Source organism: Falco biarmicus, chromosome 8, assembly GCF_023638135.1.
Source record: "Falco biarmicus isolate bFalBia1 chromosome 8, bFalBia1.pri, whole genome shotgun sequence".
Classification (NCBI taxonomy): Eukaryota; Metazoa; Chordata; class Aves; order Falconiformes; family Falconidae; genus Falco; species Falco biarmicus.
The window spans coordinates 16625300-16652720 of NC_079295.1; the positions used below are offsets into that span (position 1 = coordinate 16625300).

Sequence of the window (27421 nt, forward strand, 5' to 3'; positions counted from 1 at the left end):
TTTTTTTTAAAGCAATATAAAAACATTTTACATGCATAAAAGTATGTGCACTTAATCTCCCAAATTAACTACATTGCAACTGTAATGCAGTCACCTTCACACAATTTAAATACTACTCCTTTCTGCAAATTAGCCAAACACTTATTTTAAGAATTAACAAGTATCACACTGAGGTATAAAAAACAATACGTTTGATAAAACAAATTCAACTTGGGCAAAGTTTTTTTCCACATACAATAATTCTTACATTCCCCAGACTGAAAAACACTGTAATTGTGTTGCAGGTCACAGAGCCATTTCAGAATTTCTTTCTAGCAATATGGAGAGTTTTCCTCCTGCTAAAGAAAAGCCAGAACTTGAAACACATAATCTACCAGCAATAAGGGATTTCTTGCTTTAGCTACAAAGGACCATGATTTAGAACATCAAGTCAGGATGAGCCTGAAAAGACTAAATGTCTGAAAAATCCTTCAGAACAATACCAAGGATTTTATAGAGTGAATGTTTAAAGACTGCTGTCTTGAAGGGAAGCATTGGTATTACCTGACAGCCAAAATAATGGAACTGGACACCTCAGCAGAACCTCTGTAAATTCTGTGTGGTTGTTTTTACTTATTCATCCAAAGTAGATTATGTACCAAATATCTTCTTTGAATCAAAAACATAGGAGGTTAATAAACTTAAGTGAACATGATTAACCTCATGAGAATGACAGCAATACCGAACAAAAGTTTCTGTTTCTAAAGTTTAAGTTCCTTTGTTCTAACATTTGAACGTCAGTTGAACACAGCACTTAACTCATGTGAATGCCACACAAAATGACATGCTAAGACTCTTAAAAAAAAAACAAAACAGTTTCAACAATATCCCAGCCAACACCCAGAAGCAAATCTCTGTGCAGGACCTTGTAGAGGCAACAGCCAAGGACATAGTTCTATCAGCATGCCTTCCAAAGAATCAAACAATCAATTATTTGGGATCCAACACAAGATAGAGCTCCGTAAACTTGAAAGCAATTATAAAATGAAAGATAAGCAGCGCATACAATGGCACAGTAAGTTCTGCCAAGTCTGTCCCCAAAAAGTTAGTTACCACAAAAGTTAAAAGGGTGCTTCAGAAAAGGACAGGCCTCTCAAAGTAGCATAGAGCATCTGCAATGCCCAAAAATTAACTGCTACCCATCTGCACATGTATTAATGACATTCCAGAACTCAGCTTCCACTAAAAAACGTTTTCTTAACCACAAAAGCACTTGCAGGGACTCTTTTAATATTATTTTCCCCAAACAGGCACATATTTTTTCTTTTTGCTGTTTGTCTAATGTGAGACAGATTTCCACCAAGCCCTTTTAGATTTGTTCAGATACTGATTTCTGCATGTACTGGTGGTGTTCTGCTCGAGACCTGTATAAATATCCCTTAGTCACACATAAATCAACGAGGACACAGTATTTTAAAGCCATGGAACACCATTTTTTTTTTCTCCAATCGATATTTATAGAGCGGTAAAAATTCATACTGGACAGACAAGACACCAATCTGTCACAGACATCTTGGCAGAAGCTATAAATGTGCTGCTATTTCCCCCCTAACAACAGCCACATCCATAGTCCATAAAACTTAAACTCAGAACTTTCATAAAGTAAATCAATCCATTATTGTCTTCACCTAACAAAATTCTGACTAATAAACTCTTTCAGATAAAATAGTATTAGTCTTAAAATTCAATTTTGGCACACAATCTTCAAAGTCATATATGGTTGTCTCAAACAGGGAAACCACTTCCTTCGTGCTATACAATCTAAACTATATCATGAATATTTCAGTAAAAGAGTAACTTTAATCTTGCAGTCAAGAATTATTATGCTGTTTGCCATATAGGCCAAACTTCATCAGGCCCAACTACAGCAGGAACACCAGACAGTTTTACACATTCTGGTAACTCTCACAACGGCAAGAGCTCTCAGCCATTAAATACATCACTAAGGACGCAAGTATTACATGCGGTCTTGAAGCCAGCTTACTCAAACTGCACTAACAGTGTGCCTGCAACTTACAGGCGTATCTATAAGCGCTATATTGAAATGTAGTGACTACTCACATCATTATGCTTAGTGTAACCGTGTTACACAAATGAAAGATTATAGGATAAAAATATAAAGTGACACTGCAAACTTGTGAAAGAACACAAGATTCCTCTCACAGCAGTTTTGTGCTGCATTACAAGATATGAATATCTTGTAACATGAAGATATGAAACCTTTGTGTTTACATTCACCATAATTATGACACTCTCATAATTATGAGTCTCAAACTGTGCTTATTCACCCAATTTCAACAACATTCTTTTTCTGACAATTCTGAGCTCTTAGCTGTCACAAGAATAGAAACATTAGAGTAATGCAACAAAATAAGAACATTTCAAATGATGAATGAATTTTCTATGTTACAGAAGGTTCTCTTGCCTCACATTCTTTTTTTTTAATGTGAATTAATTTGTTCTCAAGTTGCCTAACAGATTTTTACAACTGTATATTCAGCAAGTTCTACTACCATCAGAAAAAAAAGGTCTTTTCTCTATACCCTAATGATTTGAAATGCTGCACAAATGACCTTTTCATTTGACAAGACATGTTTAAGTTATGTCACCTCCCTACCTATCTAGCTATGGTGATAAATAAAACTATCCTGGAAAGAAGACTTTCACAATATGAATGACAGAGAGGCTTTAAGACAGAGAGGCACAGAGAAAGCAGGAATTTTCAAGCTGCTTTTTACATCAGCCATTCTCTCCTCCATTATGCAGAATGCCCTGTCAACTGCATAAGCTCTAATCCTCCACCTTCCCAGACACAGGAATTAGCTCTCTAGATGATACTAGGTGAGACACACCATCGGCCAGTCATCTTACTCGACAGTTTGTCCCTATAACACAGGAAATACACCGTTTCCTCCGCTACATTTGCAGAAGACACATGTGCAAACAATTCTTTAAGGACTGTGTTCAAACACAGCCTTAAGTGCATATGAAATCCAGACCAAAAGGTAGTTGAAAAAAAGTTCCTTCCACTCAGTTTGTAAACAAAAGCAGTATTTACCCTGATTTGTAAAGCATAAGACCTAGAGATGAAAAGTAATCACATAAAAGCTGTGTTACTTAAAACCAAAAGAATTAGGCAGAAGCAGCTGACTGCTCCAGTTCTGATTTGGTTTGCGCAGAGGCATGTAGTGAAAAGAATGACATATATTTGTTTAACCCACAAAAAAAAAAAAAAAAAAAAAAGCAGTTTGACAAACTAACACAATACATATAAACTGGAAAAAAACCTGATTACTACTAGTATTTCAATCTCTACAGCTCAACATGGCCATCTCCAACAGCAACTAAACAATGTCACTTTCAGAATTTTGGCCTTTCAGAGCTGCCCTGAGAGTTTCATTGAATACACAATTTACCATGGAGTAATACCAAGAGGCCTGAAAACTAAGGTCAAATCAGTCCAAAAAATATCACGACTATCATTTCTCTCCCTAAAAAAAAAAATTGTTTAAAAATGCATTTTTGGTCCCCTTTATTAGAAGGGGAATTTAAGTTGTACCCAAGTCGTAACTCTGCAGAACCCTCAAACCAAACTTCAGATCTAATATGCTACAAATGTTTACAACAGGCTTATAACAGTGAAAATTTTTGTTTTCAAGGATCTCTGCATTTGGTATATATTATTATAGACTTATGTACAAATGAGAAAAACAAAAATTATGACTTTTATCCCTCCTTGCTCCAGTCATCAAAACTGGATTCACCCTATCCTATTTGTATTACATGTAAGAACATTTACCAAAATAAATGTAAAAACAGCATATGTATTTTTAAAAATCTAAAGTTTCAGTTTTAAGCAGATCACAACATGGTAATGATTTACAATAGCTCTATTATCTCGTCACATCAAGTGGTTATAGAAGCGTCCTCAATTTGGAGACTGTTTAAACTAACTATTATCACCACCAGACAACTGTAACAGAGATTCACAGTCTACAGAGAACTTTTTATCTTCTATTATCCAAACTGATTGACTTATACAGATGAACACATAGTCAGAAAGAATCTTCTCTTTCTTTTAGGAAAGGGCTGCTCCTATGACAGTGCACTGAGAACCTGACAAAGGCTGCAAAAACTACATCCTCACTAGTTTAGGCTGACTACACACTACCCTCTCACCCAGAGCTTGCTCCTTGAGGCTTCTGCATGCTCCATCATTCTGAGCCTCACTCCACGGGCATCAGATCCCCAAGGTCAAGAAAACAAACAGGCCTAAATCTTTGAAGATAATTTCTGAGATCACACCAGCTGAATAAAGTGAGAAAACTGAGAAGTTCTCTAGTTATTAGCCATGGGCAAAAACCCAATTAATTTCACTAGCACCATTTCAGCACTCACATATATATTTCCACAAATGAAATTTATCTAATCTTACTTAACTAACATGAGCAACTGGACACATTAGTTCCCTTTCCTTAGAAGGCCAAACCAACACAGTTTGTACAGTAAGATTTCAAAGGATACAGGATACAAAAAATGTAACATTAAATAGAAGCAATATCCCAAATATTCCAGTGAAATGGATTACAGTGGACAATACAAAACTCTTCATCCATCACAGGCAAATTCAGAATACATGCAAGGTAAAAAAATACAAAAATGATAAAACTGCTTATATTCTCATTAATTATTTAAAATGTCTAGCCTCTCAGAAGAACATTAAATCCCAAGCCTTACCTCATAGCAATAATTCCACAGATTATGTTAAATAGCATTACCTATCAAATTATATTTAGTATCCCTGTACTTTACCCAAGAAAACTGGAAAGCCAGTGTACATAGCTCATACTCTTCACAACATTACTAGCATATTCTTATAATTTATTATTCTTTTGTCAAAAGTAACAGCCCCTTTTCAAGGTTCTGCTCATACGGGCATTATTCAATTTTTCTGACATCTGTCATCCACCTCAGCCTCCTACTTTGCTGTCAGCAGCGTGGGGATAAGAGCCTGGCTTTTGTTTTTACTATTACTCCTTCTCGATATATTTATAAATAGTGAAAATTACTGTAAACCTTCCATAATGGCATGATATCTTTAGAATTCTATTATATAAGAGGGGTTTTTCTCCTTTTAGCTAAATACTTTGTGCTTGTCCCCCCCCACACACCTGCCAGGCAAACAAATAATTGTATGTTAACTGAATCAAGACAGCCATTTAATTTGGAATATTTAATATATTTTCACTCCCCACAAGTTGCAGCAGACATGTTTCTTACCCATTAAAATACTAGGGAGACAACAAACTTCTGCAATCTGCAGCAAGCATTCTGCCTTCTGTATAAAGCTACAAACAAGCTCCACTTCTCATGCCAACTTACAAACTTGCCACCTAGTTAAAAAATTACAGGGAAATACAAACTTTGCAATATCCAACACCTCTCAAACTTACAGTTTAAAAGGACACACTTCAAAATAATTTTCAGATTTTTTGCTGTAGATTCAGTAAACATACTTTTTAATTATAATTAAAGCAAATCAAGACAAATTAGCGTGCTTTGAATTCTTACTACTCACTAATAAACAGCTTTATATATTTTGTTTGTGAAACAGACTAAAATTTTCTCTTTGAAAAGAGAACAGACTCAAAAATATTATTTCATCTCTGTTTATATATCCCTCTCTGCTAAGAATAGACTTTGACTGTTCTATGAGACAGACTACACACAAAGACAAGCACTAATTCTGCTTTCAAGTCACACATTACCTAAAGGTTATCTGTCATGACCCTTCCATGCTTAACAAGTGTCAGCAGCCCTTGCTGCACAGTTTTCCCTGGGCAGGGGCAGAAACAACACCTGACATTTTCACTACAAACCTTCAGGCCCAAAGAGCAGCACCACTGCTGCACAAAGCTTGAGATAACCAAGTTTGATGTCTGATACCTTGAAGAATTAGTCTCTTAGCTTAAAACACGTCAAACTATCAACACACTATCCTCAGCAGAGATGGTCCCACTCCTTCCCTACTCCATTACCCTCCTCCTCCCTCGCTTCACACTCCCACCACCACTGGGCAAAGCAACAATGCTTTTCTTGTTCTAGTTAGTTTTCTGTTGGTTTAGCTAACTGAATGGGCTCACAAATGATCAGATAAGGATGAGACCCAGGACAAGGGCACAGTCAGAACTAGAAGCAGAAAGATGTTAGATCAGCTCAGAAATATTGCCCCTGAACAGCAGCAAAGCCTAGTATCTGCAGCTTTAGACAGGCACTGCCTTAATTTCAGCCACCTTACATTCCAAAGGTTTCTAGGCGGGTAACAGGAAGCATTTACGCACTTAGCAATTTTAAATGCAAGTTTTCAAATCTACAAAACACACGTTTTCAGGATGATCCAGCAGGCAGCCCATTCAGCCCCAACATTTCAACACTGGACAAGCCTGTTAGGGGGCAGGCCTTCATAACCTCAGTCTGAATGTCTCTTAGCATTTCTCCACCCAGCACAAAATTTAGAGCCACTGCCAGTCACCCAGCTGGTAATGCACTGGACAAAGAGAAAATTGCTACCTGCCCTCCATTGCTGGAAAGACTGGGACAGTCTTTTGAAACCCTCAGTCCATCAGTGAAACTTCACATTTAACACCAGCAAGCAAGTAAATAGGTTTTTTAAACCTTCCTCTCAATAAGCCACCCAAAAGGACAAATTACTAATTTTTGTTCTACCTAGCTACGATACAAAAATTCAAATTTAAACCACTTCTTTCATCTTCCTTAAACCCAGTGAACTTATTTAACAGTAAAAAACAAAACCTCAGACATTCTTGAAAGGTTTACCCTAATACTTTACCAAAAAGATTCACCAAAAAATAACAGAATTTCATATCTAACAATGTTTATCAACCTCCTATTAATTTTCCCATAAAACATCAAAAAATCAGGATGATCACCTTGTTTTATCATTTATTTTCAACAGAATTCATAATACGAGTCATACAAAAATAAAAGAACAGTAGTTCACAATATAGGAAAGAGTTCATCTGAAGCTCATCTATTTGTTCGTTTAAATGTCAATTTGAAAATTGAAAAGAACTAAAATCATGTTGATAATGACGGCATGCAGGTTGAAATAAGCATCTTCAAACAAAAGCATCTCAGGCTTCCCCAAAATCTGTTAATAATATCATTTGAAATCGCATTTTAATAGCCACTATCTAATCTTCTGAGAGCATAGATTTAAAAACCTGATATGACCTATAGTATAAATCAAATTTGACAAAACAGCAGCCAGCTCAAAAATAGATATTAGACCCCAAAGTTATTCCCAAGGACTTTGACAGAGTTCATATATATTAAAGCTGTAAATTCATAACAAAGTTACAAAATACCCTAGTAAAAACATTCATATTTATCTAGAAAAGTTTTTAACTTTAAGAAAAAATACTAAATTTATTAGTTCAGCTCAAAACTAGATTCAGCTCTGTGTATGACCAACACATACAGGCTACCAAAACCCCAAACCAAGTAATTTTTGTTCCTCATTCTGCAATTCACTGAGCATAAAACAACTTCACTGTGGTAACACTAAGCCAATAATAATGAAACAAGCACTTACATTTCAAACTGAAAGACCATTAAGAATAGATATTACAATGACATCTACTGGGAAATAAGCTACAGGAAAAGTGAATAGCTTGTGTATAGAGTCCATAGTTCAGAGCACATCACTATAAATTAGACGGAGCAACTTGATCGTTGCACCGGGGAACCAGAAAATTAAGATTTCTCACTGAAATAGGCACAACTCATTTGCAAGAACGTACCAGTTCATTCAGTTCCAGAAAAACTTGCCAACCTAACCTGTGAGAACCCTGAAAAGAGGAAATGCACCTAAATTCAGTGGGCTGTGATTACGTTTGATCTGCTGACATGCAATTTTGCTTCATAGAGTAGCCCAACAAGTAAAGTTCCAGCTATAGGTATTCAACAAAATTTACAGAGCATAGGTTACTAAGCAAGAGTGCACAATTAAGTGTGGAGACATAGTATTTGAAAAATCCAAGAAAAAAGGGCCAGCAGACTCTAGGGCAGAGACTCTACTGGAAATTTGCTGCAAAAAACGGCACTTAAATCAATGCTTTGTTCAATAAAACATTCTGCTGAACACAACAGGGTAAGGTTTCATTTGCTTATAGCACTGACTGGCTCTTGTCTTACATGGTGCACCACGGCGGTACACCACTTCCTGCCTTAAAACCTACAGCACTAAGCCACAAAGATTAATGACTGCAAACGTAAGTAAAACATGAGCAACAGACAATAAATTGTAGAGAGCTTATTAACTGTAGGATGCAGAAGCTTGCTACTCTGAATTACAATTCTGGATCAATATTATTCAATAACCACAATCTGAAAATAAACTACAGAAGGGAACAACTAGAATGCCACTTGTAACTAACATTCAGGGTTACAACACCTACTTTATATTAGCAACCTGCATATTTACAAATTTTACTTTCACACCTATACATAAAGCATTACCACCAGCAGCTCTCATTACCACTAATAGAATGGCTCGTGCTATTTCCACATTCGCTCAATAGAGACTCAATCCTACTCTTCCTGAACTCCAGGTTGAACTTGTGACACTATTAAATGTATTAAATTAGCTTTCCTGGCAAAACACAGCACAGTTAATGGAAGGGAAAAGTAAATTGGTTGAATGATAAATACTTCACCAACTTTGCCAGCTACATTGACTTACTTAAAAGGAAACAGACAAGATGGTCCTATACCTAGATTATTTTCACTAAACTTACCAACCTAACAAGCAGCTCACTGTAAACCTTGAATAGAGAGATGTGCAATAACAATTTGTGCAACCTTTTAATATAGTTACAACTCCAATGAGCATGTATTGTGACTAAACTACTGTCATGGAATTTTATTTCAGAAGACACAAACAATGTACTTGAAGCACTTTTTTTTTCCTAATTTTGTCATAAATATTGAAAACATTTGGTGTTACTTCAGAAGATTTTTCTTTTTTTATATCCCAATAATGCAAGAGAGGCTATCTAACTCTCTGCTTCCAGCAACAGTATTCGGCCAACCTTCCTTTAAATCAGGGGTCCTCGAACTATGGCCCACGGGCCGGATACAGCCCCCCAGGGTCCTCAATCCGGCCCCCGGTATTTACAGATCCGCCCCCCCCCCCCCCCCCCCCGGGGGTTGGGGGGGGAAACCAAGCAGCCGCAGATGACTGCCTGCCACTTCATCTGCGCACCGGCCCCCTGTTTAAAAAGTTTGAGGACCCCTGCTTTAAATTATCAGGTCCTTAAATCTTAGGCACTTGGAGATACAGTAAGTAAAAGGGAAGAAGGAAAAGAAAAAATAAAGAATCCAAAAAGATCACTCATATTATTGGTGCTGCTATAAGGGAACCAGTAGAGTCCACCATTCAGATACTTATACTTTCTGCCTTAAAGGGAACATTGGAGAAAAAAGGATTGTGAAACTGGTTGCAGGCTGATCGTGAGGCAGCATCAGAGGTAAGACACTGAAGAAAGTAATAAGACTTTCACTTAGCCAGCTGCCTCAAATCAGCAGAAAGCATCACTTTTCGAATGTGCATCACTTTTTATGGCTGCATAGTCTTCTTAATTGCTAAGCTTAGTTTCCCCTTAATTGTTGGGATTTAGCGATAAGGACAAACACGAGTGAAGGTTAATGCAAATGGAGTGTACTGAAGAAATACCCCTCGAGCATACATACTGTGTTTATGTGGCAGGGTTTTGGTAGGGAGGTGGCTGCAGGGGTGTCCCCTGTGAGAAGAGGTCAGACAGAGCCAGTTTTAAGCCAGCTCCAAAACAGACCCAGCACTGCACAAAGCTGAGCCAGTCAGCAATGCCAGTGGTGCCTCTGTGATAACGTACTTAAGAAAGGGTAAAAAATACTATAAAGCAGTTGTGAGAGAGAAGCGAGAAAACTGTGAGAGAAACAACCCTGCAGACACCAAGGTCAGAGGAGGAGGAAGGGAAGGAGGCACAGGGCAGAGATGCCCACAGAGAAGCCCATGGTGAGGCAGGCGGTCCACCTGCAGCCCATGGAGGACGACCATGGTGGAGCAGACACCCACCTGCACCCCACGGAGGACCCCATGCTGCAGCAGGTGGATATGCTCTGAAAGAAGCTGCTGCAGCGCATGGAGAGCCCACATCGGAGCAGGCTCCAGGCAAGAGCTGCAGCCTAGGGACAGAGGTCCATGCAGGAGCAGGTTTTCCAGCAAGAACTGCAGCCTGTGGAAGACCCACGCTGGACCAATCTGCTCCTGCGTGACTGTACCCCATTAGGAAGGACCCACACTGCAGCAGTTCTTGAAGAACTGTAGCTTGTGGGAAGGACCCGTGTTGGAGCACTTCGTGAAGGACTGTATCCCAAGGGAATGACCCACACTAAAGCAGGGGAAGCATGTGAGGAGGCATGAGCAGCAGAGACAAAGCGTTACTAACTGATCACAACCCCAGAACTGATCACAACCCCAGTTCCCCCTCCCCATGTGCTGCTCAGGAGGAGGAGGTAGAAAAGTTGGGAATGAAGGAGTGAAGTTGAGCCTGGGAAGAAGGGAGGGGTGGGAGGAAGGTGGTTTTAGTTTTGGTTTTGCTTCTCACTATCCTACTCTATTTCTAATTGGCAATAAATGAAATCAGTATTCCCAAAGTCAAGTCTGTTTTGACCACAGTGGTAACTGGTGAACATCTCCCTGTCCTCATCTCAACCCACAAGCTTCTTTTTTTTTTTCCTTACTTTCTCACGTTACCCTGCTGAGGACAGAGTGAGAGAGCAGCATGGTGGGCAGCTGGCAGACAGTCAAGGTTAACTCACCACAGCATAATACTTCAATTTTTAAATCTCACATGGTTTTTAAGAAGTCCTACCATAGCCTAGTGGGCCAGATACACCTATGTATTCATTTGTTGCACTTAGGAGTAAGATACTACAGCATATCATCCATATATCCATTAATGCTGTTTTAATAGTTTCCTAGTATTTATAAATGGTTTCAGCTTGTCAGCATCTTCCTGAAGTTCTGGAATGAGACAGAAGGGCTGAGAACAACTTTCCTCTGATATTCACATTTCTGATGGTTAAATAAGTTTTACAAACCTAACTCAGCTGCCTTTGTTCAGGTGATACACATATTCATCAAGAGAATAGAGCTCTTTCTTGAACTTGGTTATAAAACATAATACCTGCAATACCCTATGCACTTACACAAGTTATATACTGGTACTGGTCATTACAGGCAACTCCACAGGAATTTCACATTACATTACTAAAGCTGTAACCACTAAGTTACCACATGTAAAGGACAAACATTTATGTAATTTACAACTAGTATGCTAAGAGATGCGTTATTCTCTTGTTAAACCTACCTGAAGATGCTTCCAAATGTACACCTACTTTGTTTTGCTTAAAAAGTCTAAGTAAAATTAACAGATGCATGGAAAACACGTATGAAACTCACCAGTCTATGGGCTGTAGTAAAATCACTGAGAAACACATAGTTTTCACCTTCATTTAAATAAAACTATCTGCAGGAGTTGAAAGCAGGTACTTTTAATAACCACAAGGGTGGAATATAAAGAACAGGAATAAAAATCCCCTTCCCATCCTTCCCCTCACAAACACCAGTAGGCTGTTTCTGTATATAAAACACAACACAGTCATGGCAACCTGAAGACTGCAAAGAGAGGAAAATCAGAAGCTCACTCTTCCTTTTCAGTCTCTACTGACAAGTAAAGCATAATAATCTTGAAAAAGTAAGAAATATAAAGCCTTTTAGAAGAATCTGGACAATTCAGCACACAGAAATCCCACGTCTTCTGAAAGCTAAGCAGGGCACAGAGGCTTGGCTTTTCACTCAATTCTGCATGCTAACTTTGGCGGTGGGACTAGCCCCAGCCCAAATCTGTTCCTGCTACACACTTACTGGCTGAAACGCCTGCACCTGGTAATTTTTTCAGACTCTTTCAACAAAAAGTTAACAGACATGAGCATTCAGTTATTCTAGAAAGCTCCATGCACTGCACAAAATGAAAAGCTCATTTTTTAAAAGAGCAATGATCATGAGAAACAAACACAAGATTATTCCAGAATAGGCTTATGCAGGACAAGCTCAAAGAAACCGGACAGGACAAGATAATGTTGGAATTTATGTTAGTATACCAGTAACAAGATGTGCGAATTGCACAATTGCTTGATCTTGTTACTTGCACCATCATAAGTAGAAATTTTCTTTAGTATACTCCTGAACAAAAATAATACGGAAATATGAAAATCTGGTAAACACAGCACATTGTCCAGTATAACTATGCTCTGCTTTTTATGAAATACAAAGATAAATCAATGCAGACTTCAAATGTATTTTTTTATAATATCAAGCATATCAGACAATCAAATTTTATAGAATTACCCTGTTCACAGTTTAGACTGAACTTTCTAACAGAGGACACTGCCCTAGTACACAAAGCATTGAACAGACAGTAATTTAACCTGTGGTTGACACTGTGTCAGATACCACAAAAACATCCTCCTAAATAAAAATGCCTATCTACCCCTTCTCTTCAAGAAGTATAAAATAGAAGCAACTGTATGATTTTTCCAAGTTATTAGAAGAATAAGGCCTTTTTGGCAAGAAAAGTTATTTGATTTCTGTAGCAACACAAGCAGATTAAAGTAAGCAATTTATGCATTTATGCTTAAAACTGAATTATTATTTAAAGTAGAATCATAATCACAGAAAAGTTATGAAACTGCTGCAGTATGCAAGTTGAAATCATACTTGAAATTTTTCTTCCATCTATTTATTTTTTTATTTAAGAGAGCAGTATCTCTTGAAAAATAGATCGCCTTACTAGGTAACTCATTGGCTAGAGGGAGACCAATTTACCCAGTGGGAAAATTTATAAAGAACAACTGGTGACAAAAAATGATTTTTTTTAAATTACCCAAACAGCAGCCTTTCTTCTTTGCTGCAGGTCCATTTATTACATATTTTCTGTATTTCCTATTATGTTCCGCAAAATTTTAAGCTGATGTACTCTGATACGCTATTGTATCACAGCCTCAAGGGAAGGATAACAATTTATGTAACATTCCCTGTTGCTAAAGTAATTGAGCTAAGCATCAATCATAATTCGAATAAACACTGCCGAAATTTTAAAGAATGGATTTTTTATTTCACAATCAGAAGTCAAATGAGTTACAATTGCCACAGCTCTTACTACTGTGAACTAGCAATTTCCACATGTAAGAGATTACATTTGATTATTTTTAAGTTGCTATGATGTTGCCAACAGGGGGAAAGAAAAAACACATTCACCTTAGCACTAAACTTCAAATTCTCTATTAAACTGGCCTGTGCCTATGCTATCGTTTGCAACAATTTTTGTACTTCAGAATAAAAACTCAAAGCACCAACTGCCACAAAAAGCGAGTGGCTTATCTACTGACAAATACAGGGCAATGTAATGCATTCCCGCATCACCACACTGCCTATCATCCTGCAGATCAAGCTCAGATCTCAGTCACATTCTAAGCCTCCTCTAGGAAATCTCAAGAATACCCACAGCAAAACCTTATGTCCACCAATGAAACACTAAAGGATGACAGCAGAATTAGGCCACCTACACTACATGACTTTCTGGACAATTACTCTTCCACATGCTTCCAAGCAATCACAAGCCATCTTTGCCACAAAATCCAAGGCTACTATTTTGAACATAATTTAGACTTAATTGGAGATAACAGAACTAGAATAATAATTATTAGAAACAAAATCACCAATATCCACCTAAGCAACACATATCCATACACCTATTCCCAGTCTTGCAGACAATTAAATATTAGCTTTGCATACAGATCCTGTGCAGGAATATATGTAGCTCTGGCAACATGAAGGTGGGGCAGGTTCACTGGCAGATTCATTACTGGGACACTCACATCACTAAACCCAGAATACCCTTACACTGGACCTCTTCTCTACAATAATCTCACTCTACCGCCTGTCAGCCAATTCCAAAGGCCAGAGCCTGACTGATGGCCTCCATTCCCCACTTGTTTAAAATTTAAGTATGTTCACACTGTGACCCATACTGCACCTCAGAGTGAACACTCAACACAATTTCATTCCTTCATTCTCACCTCCCCCTTAAAGCTCTCTGTTGTCACAATGCTTGGATAAATTGCCAACAGTTGGGGGGCACTGCTGTGTGGTGGACAGAATCCATCAGGCTGACCAAGAGTGTCTCATTCTTTTCCTTCACTCACCATCTGTCTGTATCCATCTCCCATTATCTCAGGTTGTCCTTAAGGACTGTACGCTGTCTGAGGCAATAAGCATCTTTTTTCATTCTCTGTTTGTACAAAGCAGCATGGAGTCCTCCTCTGTAGCTTTTATTAAAACAATAAAAGCAGAGCTGTTCCATACAGATTTTATAAATTTGGGTTTATACAAAGAATACAAAAAAAGGTCAGAGAAAGAACAACAAAAATAACCGAACTACATCCACTTCTTCCTATCCGGTTGTGCCTTCCAAGACTCCTCTCCCCTATTCCAGAAAAATCAGTTTCCCAGTTTTCAAAAAAACATAAATTTAAAAACATGTACCTCAGGTTGTGACTGAAGGAAAATATTTCAACATATTTCCCTTAAAGAACTAAAATCACACTAATTCAACGTAGAAAAAGTTATTACATAATAAAATACATCTATATTTCACTGTAACAGACATGTTTTGTAAATGACCCAAAATACGCAGTCTTCTCTCTAAAGGACAGCTGGTCGTTCAACAATTCAAAAGAAACAGTCAGAGCTTTTTTACAGTGACATTTTAAGTATTCTCTGTCATTCCCTCCCATTTTCACTGACAGAATGATCTCGCCATAGATCTCATTCCTCCTTGCCCTCTGCAAACACAGAAGCACTCTCTGCTTAGGCGACTGAAAGCAAAAACAAAACTGGGACCCTCTGTACTTCTCTCAACACTGACAGCGCAAACGCATGTCCCCCTGCTTTCCTTCCTACACACTCAGACCCTTCTTAGCTGGTCGATTTTTTGTTTGTTTTGAGGAAAACTCTTTCATTTGGCCCTACAATCCCTATTAAAGTAAACTGACAATATTTTGCTTCCTTTCCTAGCAAAGAGATAAAGAAAGGAAAAAAACCGAAGTCCTAACACCAGCCTAGCTTCAGAGCGGTCACCCCAAAGATCACACGCTGCGGTAGCAACTTGAGCTTGATTTTTCTCCCCAGTTCCCTACCACCTCTACTACACCATGCCTTCAGCCTACACCTACCGCTTGGCAGCTGCCCTTCCTGTGAAATACCGCAACCCATGCCTGGGAATGGAAACATAAACTGCCAGGCACATCCCAATTAAAAAATATGCCATTGCGCTCCAAATTAACAAGCGCAAATACCGTATTTACAAGAGCCTGGTACCTCCTCGGTTTACCGTATCGCCTCAGTGCCGCCAGCAAAGGAGAGCAGAAGGTAGGAAAGGGACGAAAGGGAAGCGATAACGACACAACCGAAATAAATATTCAGCACGCTCGCAAAGTGGAAGGGATTTAATTTAGAAATCAATTACACGTTTAAACGCCTCGTCACGCCGGGGCAGCTCACGCCTGAGGTGAACCAGGCGCTCCCTCCTCCCCCGCCCGCAGCAGCGGGTGCCACCCGCCCGTCACCCTCCCACCGCCACAGGGACGGGGGTGGCGCGACCCCGCTCCCCTCACCCGCTCGCCCGCCTCGGGCAGCCCCACAGCCACGGGCGGCGGAGGACGCGACCCGCCGCCGGGGCCGCCTCAGCGCCGCCTCAGCCGGGGCCGGCGACCGTTAGGCGGGAACAGCGGCCGCTCGGCTGCGCGCCCCGCCCCGCCCGCCGCACCTGGATGTAGTTGGTCTCGCAGTACTCGGCCACCCGCTCCAGGTTCGTGTAGCTGTCGAACAGGGCCCGGCGCCCCCCCGGGATCTCCTCCTCCAGCAGCATCTGCAGCTCCGCCATCTTCACATCCTCTCACCCCGTCCGTCCGTCCGTCCGTCCGTCCGTCCCTCCCCGCGCCCCCCTCCGCCCCCGGCCCCCTCCGCGCGCGCGCCCGCACCGCCCTCCCCCCCCAGTCACACACACCCCCACACACCCCCCGGCGCTACCGGCCGCCCGGGCCCGGCCTCGCGCCGCGCGCAGGGAGCGCGCCAGACCCCCACCGCGGCGGGGGCGGGGCGCGGCCGGGCGACAGCTCCTGCGCATGCGCCCGCGCGCCCCCCACCCTCCCCTGCGCGCCCACTTCCGGCCCGGCGGAGCGCGGCCGGCAGAGCGGGGTCGGCGCCGGGGCCCCGCCAGCATGCCGCGGGGAAAGCCGCTGGAACGAGCGACACCTGCGTGTTCTGTCGGGTTCCTAACGGCCGCTTGCAGGTGGGGGCCCGGCCCCGCGGCTTCTCCCCGGCACCAGCCGCCGCGCCACAGCGTTAGGTCGAAGGACCGACAGCAAACAATAACAGCCGTTTGCACGTGGGGAAGCCTTGGCTGCTTTGTCACCATTTTGCGTTGCTGCACTCTGGCAGCGTGCTAGCAGCGCTGCACCTACGGTGCAGGTGTAACACCGCGGCTGTGGCCACCTCTGGGCGCTGTGGCCAGGGGCCCAGCACAGAGCTGCTCGGCTCCTCGGAGGGCACGGGACAGACAAAATGTCTCTTGTGCAGATTCTGCTTGAAAAGCTGCTATTGTACAGGGGTGAGAGGAAGAGTTAAGTTCTCAGCTGCCAAGTAGTCGGCTTTTCAACTTGGACAGAGTGAAGGGTATAACGAAGGGTCAGCAGAAAGAGAGGAAGGAGCCTCATGGCCGAAGCACAGCACTGAGGCCGGGGGTCAGGAAGGCTGCTCGGTCAGTTCCAGGCCTTAATGCTGACTTCCTTTATGTCCCTGCAAGGCACTCCCTATCTCTACAATTGTGATGAAAATGCCTTAGAGGAATGTGGAAAGCTTGCCCATTGAATTCCTTCACCTGAACCTAAAAGTAACCTTTCTCCCACCAAAAAAAAAAAAAAAAAAAAAAAAAGTGATCTGCCCTCTCAGCAGAAGTGTCCCAGGTTTCTCTAGAAGAGCTTATTTGTCTCTTTGAAATGAATTGCAGCTGTGATTACTCACCTCATGTTCCCATGAGGCTCCACAGAGCTCCTGCTGCCTCTGTAGCGCAGCCTTGGGTTATTTGGCATCCCTTACACACTCATCCAGCAGCCTGATACTTTCACAGCCTTCGTGTTACAGATGCTCCTGTGGCAGTCACGAGCTAGAGCAGACCCAGTGCTGCAGTCCTTGTACACCAGCCTGCTACTATAGGAACAGTTGTTCTCATATCTTGAAAGCTGTTGCAGAGGCATCCAGCTAGATATGCCTGGCCTCCAGGTGGCTTCCAGAATTACAAATGGATTGCAAACACCTGGTGGGCTCGGGCAACAAACGCAGTCTTTAGGCCAGTCCTTGTAAGCTTCTTTCCATAGAAGAAAAATGAGATAGAAATCCCTGCCCTGAGGGACGTCTGCCTGGAGACATTTCCTCTTGCCTTCCTTAGTTCTCCCTTGTGAAGGATGAATCAGGCACAGTGTTCATTATAACTGCTTTAAAAACCCTCATGGGCAAAGCATTTTCCTCCCATTTTTAAATGTGGGCTAAAACTCACAACTTCAACTACTTGATTGTGTGTTTTAATTTTTCTACGGGCAGTTAAAGTACCAATACTCTTAATCTCACAAAAAGTCTTAAGAATCACAAAACACCTTGCTAGCGAACCCCCACCACAATGTGTGTAGGGAGAAGAAGGGCGAGTACGCAAGAGCACCGATACTCTCTCACCCAGCACCCACGCTGCAGTGCAGGGCTTTGCTAGTGTGTCAGGCTGCCTGCAGCTCTCCACAACGGATACTGGCACTCCCTGCCCTCAAACAACAAGGACTGAAGAAGTGAGTGTCATGCAGTCTTGCTTTTGGTGCCCTCTACCCCCAAAGTTTATAATCCGTGAGTTATATCGCCAAACATACTGATTTTGCTGTAGTTAAAGAATAAATCCTGGTTGTCAGACCCCCTGATGATTGTTAACGCGCCTTTTATGAGAGCTGATCTGAGCCGTTGCTGCAAGGGCTCCAGGAAGAAAAGCCAACCCAAATCAGCTCACAAAGGGCTGCTGTACAGCATGGAGCTCCAAGCCTTGTCCCACATCTCCAAGAATCAGCCATGACTAGGCTTCCACCCCATCCTAGGGCCTGCAGTTGACAAATAACACCTTCGCACTTTGGTATGTGGGCCCCACGCTCCCTCCTCCACAGCAGCTTCAGCCTGGACTCTGCCCATGTTACATCTGCTGCTGCTGCCGCAGCTCCAGGGGTTGCTCATGCCCACGCTCCCAGGACTGTTCGTGTTTGTGCCAGGTGGGAGGCAGGCTCAGGCTTTCCTTCTCTCTTCATTCATTTGCTTCTCAGGTGTGAAGTCAAACTGTCACTTGGCAGCTCCCCAGTAAACCTGCAGGATCCTTTTTGTGGCAAAAGGAGAGAGCTGTCAAGTTGTAACGAGGAAGGTTCTACAAAGATGCTGTTAGGAGTTTTAACTTGGATTAGCAGCACCAGACTCTAGGGAGGGGGAACTGTTAACTGTGTCATCTTTCCTCCGTGCTTCTGGGTGCCATCAGGGCCTGCTTTTGGTGGAAACCCGCAAGAGCCTGTCTAGTCTCAGATCCGCACTCAGCAGCAGCAAACCTTCTTACAGGAAGCTCCCACCTGTAGGTCAGGCACCGCTTGACCCCTCAGTGGGCCCTGCCACTGAGAAAAAGCATTATCTGAAATATGTGCACACAGCTGTTCACCAAAGTAGCTGGGCCAACCTGTCTGCATAATTAGGTGCTTGTTAGCACAGCATGTTTACATTTTAATAGGGTACTCATTTGTGGATTTAAATTTAAATATGAAGAGACCTCCTGTCTGAATAATAGCCATCCTATAATCCTCTATACACGCACCAAAAATAATTAGAAATAGTGTTTAAATTAAACCAAATGAATCCAACTACCACTTCCCTAAATTTACATAAATGACTTCCCATCTGTCAAGTGATGTGCTAAACTTATTTTAAGTTTTAATACTCCCTAAGCCTTAATTACAGTATTACACACTTTAACTTTTCCAACTTTTTAAAATCCTTTTGTGCAAGGTTTTCCCTTAGATCAATATCTTCAAGACTGGGAAGCAAACATATATTCCACCTAAACATGCTGTTCAGTCACCAGAAAACAGAAAGGCAAGCACTTAGCTGGGGACTCTGTATTGGAGGCTGAGATCCAAAAGCACAGGGAGACCATTATTCTTCCAAGTTCTCTCGCATGCATTAGGTTTTTACCTCTGCCAATCACCCAAGAGTCCCCTGCTCACAAGAACTTGAACAGACAAGCCGATCCTTTGGTCATGTGCAGTCTTGCAGCTGGGCATTTTGTGTGCACATCCCACGTACAACGGTTTGAATTGCCGATTCTTAATTAGCGAAAAGTAATAATAGGGTAACTCAAAGGCCACCTATTTTTGGCACCACAGTAAGAAATCACAGTCAAAAGCCTCTTCCATTTTCTTTGCTATATGGAAAACTGAACAGCACAATCACCTCACTGGGGTATGTGAGTAAACATCCCATTTAGACAGGTGACCAGGTCAGATCTGGCAGATCCTGCTGCAGGTTTTCAGTTCAGTTCTGTAAATAACTCTGCTCAGGTTTTACAAGGGTCCCATTTCTGAGCATTTTCCCTTAAAACCGTTTTTGTTCGCATTTTGTAAACGGTAGAAACAAAAGCTGAAAATCCCTTGCTGCATCACATGGGAGCAGAGCAGCTTTGCAGCTGGGTAAGGGACAAAGGATTCTGACACCAGACTTACTGACCACAAACATAGGCCCATGCCCTTTAGCCAGCAGGTAACATTTACTGGAGGGGTGAGGAAGAGAAGGGAAATCAGGCACTTGAAGAAAAGAGTCTGTAACTAATGTACCTTCACACCCTCAACAAAGACACAGTCATCCATCCTGCCTGCTTCACATAGCATCTGGATCTGCCTCTGGCTGGATGGCAGGTCTTTGCCAGTCTCATAATCCAAAGCACCTGAAGCGATCAGCAGTTTACTTAACTCCCACTCCCACGGGTATTCCAGAATGCCAGGGGTGGCGTCCCAGCTGAGAATGCAGCTCAAACATATCCAGTGCTGCAACAAATGGCATCAGGATACCCAGGCATCTCAAACACTCAACCTCCAGTCCTCACTGTGAACCAGAATGAAAAACCCACACACCCTGCAGCTGCACATTCTCCTCCCGCTTCCTCGGGCATTCAGTAATTTGCTGGGCAATCAAGATTGTAACCACAGATAGCCTCTCTGCTTATGAGAAACTGCAGCTGGGTAAAGTGCTTACTGCACAAAAGGTAGCAGAAGTGACCCATGGGGTACTTTACATCTCGTGGAAGCTGTTGCCCTAACATCGCCATTTCAGAGCCACCGCAGACAGAGGCAGTGCGTGATTGATACCTCACAGCACCTCCGGATAGAGACAGGGCATGTTGCAGAGATTCAGACTGTCTGTTCTAGGACATGTCTCATTCTAAATACCAAGCTTTTTTTCTAGGAATTCAAGTTTTTTCATCAGCTTTATTTCAACACAGCACTGTGTGAGGACAGAACCGGTTACAAAGGGAGAAACTCTCCAAAGGAGGAAGAGGTCAAGCTACACAGGAAAAATAATGATCTCTTTCTAACATTTCAGACTTTAAAACAGGCAACAAATGGTCTCAAAGAGAAGCCAGCACAAAGTATAGTTGCTCACCAGTTTCCCTCCAAGGGTTCAAACAACAAAGCACTCGGGGGAGGAGGGGGGGCAGGGAGAAAGAACAGCTCTAATCTGTTTTTCTTTCCTGCCAGTATTCCTTCTCAAAGGTACCAACCCAGACCAACTGCCAGCCCCTTCCCATCCTGTCCCAGCCCTTATGGCATCCCCCAGGTAAGGTCTGATACAGCGGCTGAGGAGACAGACGCTAAAAAGTAGGTAGTGGAGTTAACGTTCCAGTATAGCACACGGCAAAATTCATCTTCTCTCAACTATTGATTCTGGCTCGCCGCAAACTGGAGAGGTTACAGGCTTACTTATGCTTTTTTCACATTTGCAAGTTTGCTCTGCAGCTGCAACCGTCGGAGCCATTCTACGAGGTCTTTGTTTCTTCCTGTATGTAATTAAAGTTTGGATTTTTTTGGTACTCACATAACTCCAGGAACTTGTCCTCTGGAGGTTTTTAATCCTGTCCTGTTTGTAATCATGCTTTTACCACATAAACCACTTTAAAAAGTCTTTAATGGCCTTGCATATTCTTAGGAGCCACCAAACAAATGTGTGTTGTTCCTGGAATTAGCATAACTCTCTTGCATGGGAAGGATAATAAATCACATCTGTGAAGTCATCTTTCCCCCTTCCGTCATGCATCTGATCAAGTAATCCCCTTTCACAAAGCTGTGCAAGCAGCTCCTCTTTGCACAGCTTCTGTTCACTATCACAGTCTGCATCTCTCTCCTTCTAGCTCCTCTGTCCCCCTGCTTGGCTAACACAGGAGAAATCTAGCCCTTTCTCTCACCCACATCTATTTTTGACAGTATGGTAACAGCACAAATCTCAATGATGCAGTACTGCCTAACAGGAGATGGAGACTGATGGCTCCCCATCAGTCACAGCAGCTTCACCCACCTCAGCCTGAATCTGGTTTGACAGAATATTTATGTGCAGAAGGCAGCCAGGCCTCCCCGCACTGTCTCCTCTGAGAGGGAGCTTAAAGGACTCATTTATTTCAAAGGCAAAGACATCTCTGAATCGTATGAGCGAGCTTTTAGCAGGAGTTAGAGCCTAACTGTACCTATCCTGCTAAAAACTAGTCAAAAGTCACAACATCTGCACCCTGGAATATAAGACAGGGCCCAAATGACTGACTGTTATGTGTCAGCACACAAGGTTTGATCTGCCTCATACACATATAAGGATTTTGGGCTTTTTTCCATCTTTGTCTCTAGGACTGGCCTTTCTAGGGAACAAAATGGAGCAAGACGTTCACAGCCCTGAATTCAAATGGAGCAGGGTAACCTATTCTGCAGATGCCAGCCTCAGCTAACAAGCTCCTAGGGGGTTGGGGCTGAGCTGGGTGTGCAGCTGCGGTGTACAGCAGCTTGTGACGCTGGTTTCAAGAGCGCCCTTATCAGACTACTGCTTCTCCAGCTGGGAAACAGGATCGCTGCAGGAGACATCCCTAACATGGGGTGAGAGGTCAACGGCTGGGCGGCCACAGGCTGGTCACCTCTCACCTAACAGAGCCTGGGGTCAAGCCGTTACTGACAGAGAAATCAAGCTGAGCTCTGCTGCTCAAAGTAATCATACAAGTCTGTGCAGATCCCTGGTCTCACACAGAAATTTATTTGAATCAGGAACACCAAGGCAATTCATCCTCTCTAAACAGCCTCATTCCCTGCTCTGCGTGCTCACTACCCACGAGGCCCAGCTACGTGTTAGTTCCCCTCGTTCCCTCTCCGCACTTCTCTGCAGCATGTATTTGCTACATCTAATTTGACAGCTTACTTTCTCAGGTCCACAGCCTCAACACCCATGCGTTGCTTCTCTGTGCCAGAAGCTCTATTTTACAAGTCAAGCTATAGCCTCCCTCCCAGCTCATCTTGCACGAAGAATATGCACATCCTCGTGTTCTCTCCTTTTTCAAACCCATCGCTGTTGCTGGAAGGGACTCACACAGCCATTTGCAGTAGCACACTCCTCAAAGTCCAGAAGAGTTAACTGTTCTGGTTGTTTTGCCAATGCCAGCTAGCCCTCAGCTCTAATCAGTTTGTCCACTTCCACTAGCTCCCGTTTTGCCTTAATCCCAAGTCTCTTTCAAGCCATCATACATGTACAATTTCATTGCATAAGGGGGTTCTCACATCAGAGTAGTACCTTACTACTCTTCAGTACCTTTCTGCCTCACCAGCTTCAAAATGTGCCATATTCCTCCAGTCTGCACTCACTGAAATGCCATTGAAACCTGCCTTCTAGCTGCGCTACCTGACCTATTGCACACCAAATCTCAAGGGCCTATTATTCACTCCAGAAAAATCTGGTCCTCGTCAGTATAGGTGACACCTCCAACCCAAGGGCTCATTTAGCCGCTTGCTAGCTGTACTCCTCGATTCAGGAATCCAGAGCTCATTAGAGTATTGAGTGTTGTTTAAGTATATACATCACTAGGATAAAGAGATTATTTCAGGGCATAGATTGGCTATCATCTCTAATATGTAGGAAGAGGAGCAAACATATACAGCTGGTGTACTTTTGCTCCTCTGCTGCCAATCTGATTTTTCAAGCTGTTTTTATACAAAGGAAAAAGCAGAATGGAGAAATCCTTATCTGGAAAAAAAAATATGGCTGGGAGTTCAGTGAATTCAGCAACTCCTAGGATAAAATACCTGCAGTAGCCTTCCCCCTCCCCTGCCTCCTCAGGAACCAGCAGTACTTCTCACAGCTTTCCATTAACTACTTTTATTATCTGAACGTCTGCCCACATGAGTAATTGAGTGAGTCACATCAGCAAAAGACTTGGAGTTTTATGAGGAGGCTGCACTGTAAAATTTTTTTAAATCACAGTTTAATTTACAGAATGAGGATTTTTAGCTGTGGTGACAATTTCAAGACCAGTGCTGCAGTAGTGAGAGAAAGAAACACAGAGGTGATAAGGATTTCCAGTTCTTGAGGGTAATTGAGAAAATGTGACTGCTCAGCTCACTTTACCACACTGGAATAGCACAGCTACAAAATATATAAAGGCTAATGCAGGATGTACATTTTCAGTATTTTTTTACCTTTACTATGTAGAAGTCACCATCAAGCTCCCTCAAGCATAAAAGAGGTTCCCTATGTACTATGGTGCATATATCGCAACAGGCCTTACCTAGTTATCCCTGCGGGGATACGAAACCAGAGGCCTGACCCAGCAGACCCTCTGTATATAATTTCCTTTCTTTTCACATCACAACAATACCAGACTTATAAAGACATCTAGGTGTTTATATAGTCAAGTAGGTGCTTAATGGGGTATTCAAAATCCAAACAACTCAACAGCTTCAAAAATTGGGTTTCTAATGATTGAAAGCCACAACTAAGATTTAAATGCAACTGTGCTAGGCCATGGTATGAATAGCCAGTGGTATTCAAGGCAATCACACAGCATAAATAATAGTCACAGCCATACAAAGGTCTGCAGGCCCAGGCCCATGCGTGAGGTTAATTTAGAGCAGTCTGTTAGCAAGCCATCCATTTGCTCCTTCCTGTTAGAAGAGCAATACCATCAAATCAAGGCACAGGCTGTGGCAAATTTAGTATGAATTCTGCACAGCACAAGGACTTCAAGTGTTTCACACACACCCTGTTCCCAAATATCTTGCTCACCAATGAATATGGGGTGGCTGCAACCATTCCTCCAGCTGGTTTCCCATCGTATGCGATGACGGTATTCTTGCAGACATCCCTGACAGCTCCCATTAACTCACACTGCTCACTCCTCTCGAGGCACCTTTCCCCCATTCAGGCTCCTGGAAGAGCTTGCAAAAGCAGGAGAGCCACTTCACAAAGCCAGGGCATGTTCAGAAACAAATCTACCACTTCTTTCTCCCCAGGCAGGCCAGTTGCAGGTGGTAGCTGAGCCACCAGAAGGCAGGGCTTTTTGGCCTAGGAACTGCACTTGTGGAAGCTTTGAGCTCTAAGAGAACACGGCGTATCCATGTTGCAAAAAGGCAGCACCCTCCTGCTCCCTCGCACAGCAGCATCCAGTGACCGCCGCCTAACGCCCATGGTGCCCCAAACCCCGGCATGGTACCAGCCTGACTCACAAGCACCCAAGGATGGACTAAGAGTCAGCCTGTGACATGCTGGATACTGAAGGCTGCTGAGCAGGGATTCAAGCGGCTGCATTTCTGTTACTTAGATACCATAGCATTCCTGCATCTCCCAGGGTTCAGCTGCGAGGCAAATGCATGGAGCTAGAGCATCTGTGTGCAGCACAAAATATCACAGTGGTCTTAAAGGAAGAGATGGAATAAACGTGATCTATATAACCAATAACTCACAGCTAACGAGCCCTGCATGAGCAAGTCAGTTGCTTTTCAGTCCAAGAAACTGCAAAGCCAGAATGTGCATTTTCACACCAGTGCTGATGTCAGGGCATGAATACTATTCCCAGAATTAAAAATAATACATCTGACAACAGTGAATTCCAATAGGGGATCCAACAGTGACATGAAAAGTGCAGCTATTTTCCACGCTGCTGGTAGGCTTTATCAATGAAGGTGTAGGGAAGTTGACAAGGGTAGTAGAGTTGCCTTGGCTAGGTCTGAGCCTTGCTTATTCTGTATCAAGGTCTCGGACAACATGAAAGAGTGCTACCAAGTGCCAATCTCCACACTTAAACAATATGAACTCTGCTTTTTCAGACACCACTTTTTGCTTCCCCTCCCTCACCCCAAAAGGTAAACGGCCAAATATGACTTACTGTTTTTCTCTTACTGTTCCAGCAGATTTTTGTTCCTTTCCTGGATTCATGGCCTGGGGAAATTTGGTCAGGACAAGAGCCTTAACAGGCGAACAGCACCTTCTCTTTTATATATGACCATTCCCTCCCAGCCCCCACTTCCCCACGGTTTCTGAACACAAAGTACTTGTAGGAATCATTTAGTCTATTGCTGAAACACAGCTCCTGAGCCAGCAGGTACACAGCCCTGCTGGAGCACCTCATTCCATCAGTTTAATTAAAGAACTGAACCCAGCCGATGGCTCAGCCCAGCAAGCTCTCTTTCAGAGAGGATAGCCAGGGCCCGCTGCCGTAAAGCTCTGAAGGGGAAGATGATCGCTTTACCCTTGCTGCAGTGTCTGAGTCATGACTGAGTTGGAAGTGACTGTTAAAAAAAAAAAAAAAAAAAGCCTTTCTTGGTGAGACTAGAAAGTTGGCAGCCAAGCAGGCACAGCATTGGATGTCTCACTGCCAGGCTTGTGACAGCGCTGACCTGCCTGGATGCCAGCAGGGAGGTGGGAGCAGAGCGTGCCAGTGCCCAGGAGTTGCTCAGCACTGCAGAGATGGGAGCAGAGAAGCTTCAGAGAGGTTCAGAGGTGGCCCTAGCGCTGATACCCCATACAAAGAGCAAATGTTTCCTGCCTAATAGTCTCACTGAAGCATCCCTTGCCCACCTTCAGCAATGTTTCACTGTCGTCGAGATAACAGAGACACTCACCAGGGACACATTTTACCCTGTTCCTCTGCTCTTTCAGTTCTGCATTGTCTCCTCTTTGGCCAAGGTAAAAGGCTTCAGTTACCTTATCACCGCTGCTATCACTTATCTGTACGTCAATTATAATTAAGACTTTGCTCCAAGTTACACTGGTTTTAATGTGGAATCCTGCAAGATTTGTCCTTGTGACTTTTTACTGGCCGAGCATTGATCTATTTAAACTGCTTTTCCCATTAAAGAGATGATCAAGTGCTTGTGCCAGAGATGTTGGTGCAGATACAGAACTATGACTGATGCTTTTTGCCTCCTGGAAGCAAGGCTTTTCTTCACAGCAGCATTAACATCAGAGCAATTGCACATACTTCATTTACCTTGGGTTCAGGCTCCTCTGTAAAAGAAATAGGAATGACCTGAAAAGTAGGGGAAAAAATTCTTTCCACTCCAGCCCTCCCCCAAATCTTTTTTGTGGGAAACACAACTGTGTTTTGAATGCTAAAATTCGCACAGATTTAAAAATACTTAACTTCAAGGAATGTTGCCATGGAAACCCTTATCTTCTCTCCTTCCCCACCCTCCATATGTGAGGAACATTTTCTTCGCCTTTTTTTTTTCATGCATGTGGTAGTTCCTCTTCCCCGTCTGCTACCGCCAAAAACCTGGCATTGAATTCTAAGAGATGTCAAACAGGCCTTTTGTTTAGTGGAAAAGCAATTGCTAAAAAACAGTCCTGAGCTCATCTAAAGAGAGATGCCAAGATGGATACATACTCTCAGGCTCCAGAGAAAGATGCCTGGAATATTTTCCAGCAATTCCTGCTTCAGACGAGCGGAAAGAAGCAGCAAGAGCTGCCATGGCAATTGCAACAGGTCCACTTTCTGGTGGCATAACCCACAAACGATGAAGACTTTCCTCCTCATTAGAAACCTTCTTTCCCCTTCCTTGTCACTCCTGACAAAAGGGGTAGGGAAGCGAGCGAAGCCCTGCATGCTCAGAG

The 27421-nt window shown here is 42.8% G+C and overlaps 1 protein-coding gene across 18 annotated transcripts in view; it reads right to left on the reverse strand.

Moving 5' to 3' along the window:
• Positions 1 to 16172, reverse strand: part of ABI2 (abl interactor 2) — a 71785-nt gene extending 55613 nt beyond the window's left edge. For 6 of the 18 annotated variants that reach the window (XM_056350503.1, XM_056350506.1, XM_056350502.1 and 3 more), the window contains exon 1: positions 15993 to 16169. In XM_056350503.1, coding sequence (XP_056206478.1) covers positions 15993 to 16109 — 117 coding nt within the window. In that variant the 5' untranslated portion in view covers positions 16110 to 16169. Of the gene's footprint in view, positions 1 to 15992 lie in introns of all 18 variants that reach the window. The other 12 variants (XM_056350496.1, XM_056350493.1, XM_056350490.1 and 9 more) reach the window with 4 other exon arrangements.
• Positions 16173 to 27421: the final 11249 nt, after the last annotated feature.